A 2808-nucleotide genomic window follows, 5' to 3' on the forward strand; every position below is an offset into this window, starting at 1 on the left:
ATGAACTTGGCAACTCCAAAAGATGAGTACCATATGCCTGTAGTAGATCTGCAGGTAGACAGTTCAGCAGGGCACGAGATCTTGTCAACGATGGATGGGCATTCTAGTTATAACCAGATATGCATAGCAGAAGAGGATATTCACAAGATAGCTTTCAGGTGCCCTAGGAACATTGGAACCATCAAATGGGTTAAGACGCCATTTGGATTGGTGAATGCTGGGAAAACATATCAAAGAGCAATGAACACCATCTTCTATGATCTTGTTGGAGGATACTTGGAGTGTTGCATTGATGATATTGTGCTAAAATCTCAATCTATGGAAGAATATTTGGTCCACTTGATAACAACTTTCGAAAGAATGAGAAAATTCAAGTTAAAACTCAATCCACTCAAATGTGCTTTTGGTGTGTCAGCTGGAAACTTCTTAGGGTATATAGTGTACAAGAAAGGAATATAGATTGATCAGAACAAAGCCAAGGCCATTATTGAGGCCAAACCTCCATCAACTAAGAAAGACTTGTAAAAATTCATTGGTCAGGTTAATTTTCTTCGAAGGTTTATTTCTAACACTGCTGGGAAAACTAAAGTTTTTTCTTCTATGTTGAAGTTAAAAAATGAAGAAGATTTTAGATGGTCAGTAAAGCTTCAAGCTGCTTTTGAAGGAATAAAACTTCTTTGGCAAAACCTCCAGTGCTGATGCCACCAAGGAAGGACAGACCTTTGAAGTTATACATTGCTGCAACTAAAGAATAATTAGGAGTCTTTTTGACTCAAGACAATGAAGAAGGCAAAGAGCAAGCAGTATATTATCTTAGTATGTTTTTAAACTCTTGTGAATACAAATACTCAGCTGTTGAAAAACTGTGTTTAGCCTTGTACTTTGCAGCAATAAAATTACGATATTATCTTTTGCCTACTATTGTCTTAGTAATTACAACCACAGATTTGGTTAAGCACGTGTTATCTAGACCTATATTAAAAGGAAGAATAGGCAAGTGGATTTTGGCTATGTCAAAGTTCCATTTAGAATGTGTTCCCCAAAAGGTAATGAAAGGACAAGTGTTGGCCAATTGCTTAGCTGATCATCCATGCCAACCAGAGTGTCAAGAAACTATGGAACTTGACACAGTAAATTTGGAGTCATGGTAGATGTGGTTCGATGGATCAAAGGCTAATGGTCTAGTGGGAATTGGTGTTGTGATTAAATCACCCCAAAGAGCAGAAACCATACACGGTTTCAAAATTGATGAAATTACTTGTTCTAATAATCAAGCTGAATATGAAGCCTTGATTATGGGACTTGAGATACTTATTTGTTTATAGGCTCATGCAGTTGATATATTTGGAGATTCTAAATTGGTAATTAATCAAGTAAAAGGGATCCTTAAATGTCAAAGTGCAAACATGTTGTCATATCATGTTGTTGTTGTTCATTTGCTTTCCTATTTCCAAGTGACAGATGTAACTTATATCCCAAGATTCATGAATCACAACGGTAATAATATGGCCTAGAAAGCTTTGAATTTCAGAAGAAATGATAATAATACTCAAATGGATATGGGCCAAGAAACATATTAGAAGTTTGATACCACCTTTGGCAAAACGGGGATTATTAGTAGAAACTAATCATAATGACTTAGAAGAGCAGGATTGGAGACATCCAATCATTCAATATTTCACTGGCCCATATTTGAAGGCCAGCATAAAGCTTAAGCTACAGTCCATGCAATTTATAGTGTACGGGAATGCTCTTTACAAAAGAGGGGCAAATGGTCTCTTATTAGAGTGTTTGAGACCAAATGAAGCATTGACCACCATAGCTGAGGTGCATGAAGGCATTTGTGGTGCTCACCAGCCTGGAGTAAAGATGAGATGGCTGCTTCGAAAGCACTCTTATTACTGGCCAACCATCCTTAAGGATTGCATAGATTATGCAAAAGATTGTCAAGCATGCCAGAAGCATGGTATGATAAGACATGTTCCAATAACTGATCTACATGTAGTGGTAAAGCCTTGGCTATTCAGAGGGTGGGCAATGAATATGATAGGAAAAATTTACCTACCTCCTTTGAAACAACACTGTTTCATTCTAGTAGCGATAGACTACTTTACTAAGTGGGTTGAAGCTAAGCCATATAAACTATGGATCAGCTAGAAGTAACTAATTTCATCAAGGAATTGATCCACAAGTTTGGTATTCCACAGACCATAACTATGGATAATGGGGCTGTGTTTGATGGAAAGCTAGTAAAGGCTTTCGCAGCAGAATTTGGAATTAGTCTTATTAATTCCACCCCCTATTATGCATAAGCAAATGGCCAAGCAGAGTCATCAAACAAATCCTTGAACGAAGGAATATAGAGTGTTGTTTAGAACAATTCTAGAGATTGGCATAATTTACTATTAGATGTCTTATGGGCTTACAGGACTTCTCAAAGATCAAGCACAGAAATTATCCCTTATGCCTTGGTATATGGACAAGATGCAGTATTACCTGTTGAGATCAATATAAAGTCTTTAAGGGTCAAATGCCAAGATCACCTAAGTACTGATCTATGTTATCAAAGCATGTGTTTGGAATTAGAAAATCTACATGAGACCAGAATTTTGGCACTAAACAACATCCTTTTACAAAAAAGAAAAGCAGCCAAAAGCTATAATTAAAGGGTCCAACATATACTAAAGGGGACTTGGTGTGGAAAACAATACTTCCAATAGGAATTAAAAGCCACAAGTTTGGCAAGTGGTCACCTAATTGGGAGGGGCCATACCAGGTCCATAGGGTCCTGCCTAGGGGAGCCTACCA

General features: G+C 37.4%; 1 protein-coding gene across 1 annotated transcript; it reads left to right on the plus strand.

Annotated features, from left to right (window-relative positions):
* The first annotated feature begins 1536 nt into the window (after nt 1-1536).
* On the plus strand, nt 1537-2514 carry LOC145800525 (uncharacterized). The gene is made up of 2 exons (XM_082890212.1): nt 1537-1966; nt 2429-2514. Exons 1-2 carry the CDS (start codon nt 1537-1539, stop codon nt 2512-2514), a joined length of 516 nt encoding a protein of 171 aa, XP_082746338.1.
* Nucleotides 2515-2808: the final 294 nt, after the last annotated feature.

This window comes from Camellia sinensis, chromosome 10 (assembly GCF_055761805.1).
Source record: "Camellia sinensis isolate YWXY chromosome 10, ASM5576180v1, whole genome shotgun sequence".
NCBI classification, from domain to species: domain Eukaryota; kingdom Viridiplantae; phylum Streptophyta; class Magnoliopsida; order Ericales; family Theaceae; genus Camellia; species Camellia sinensis.

Coding starts and splice junctions, on each gene's coding strand:
- LOC145800525 (XM_082890212.1), top strand. CDS start 1,537: ATGATAATAATACTCAAATGGATATGGGCCAAGAAACATATTAGAAGT. Junction 1,967..2,428: donor TCAAGCATGCCAGAAGCATG/GTATGATAAGAC, acceptor ATGGGCTTACAG/GACTTCTCAAAGATCAAGCA.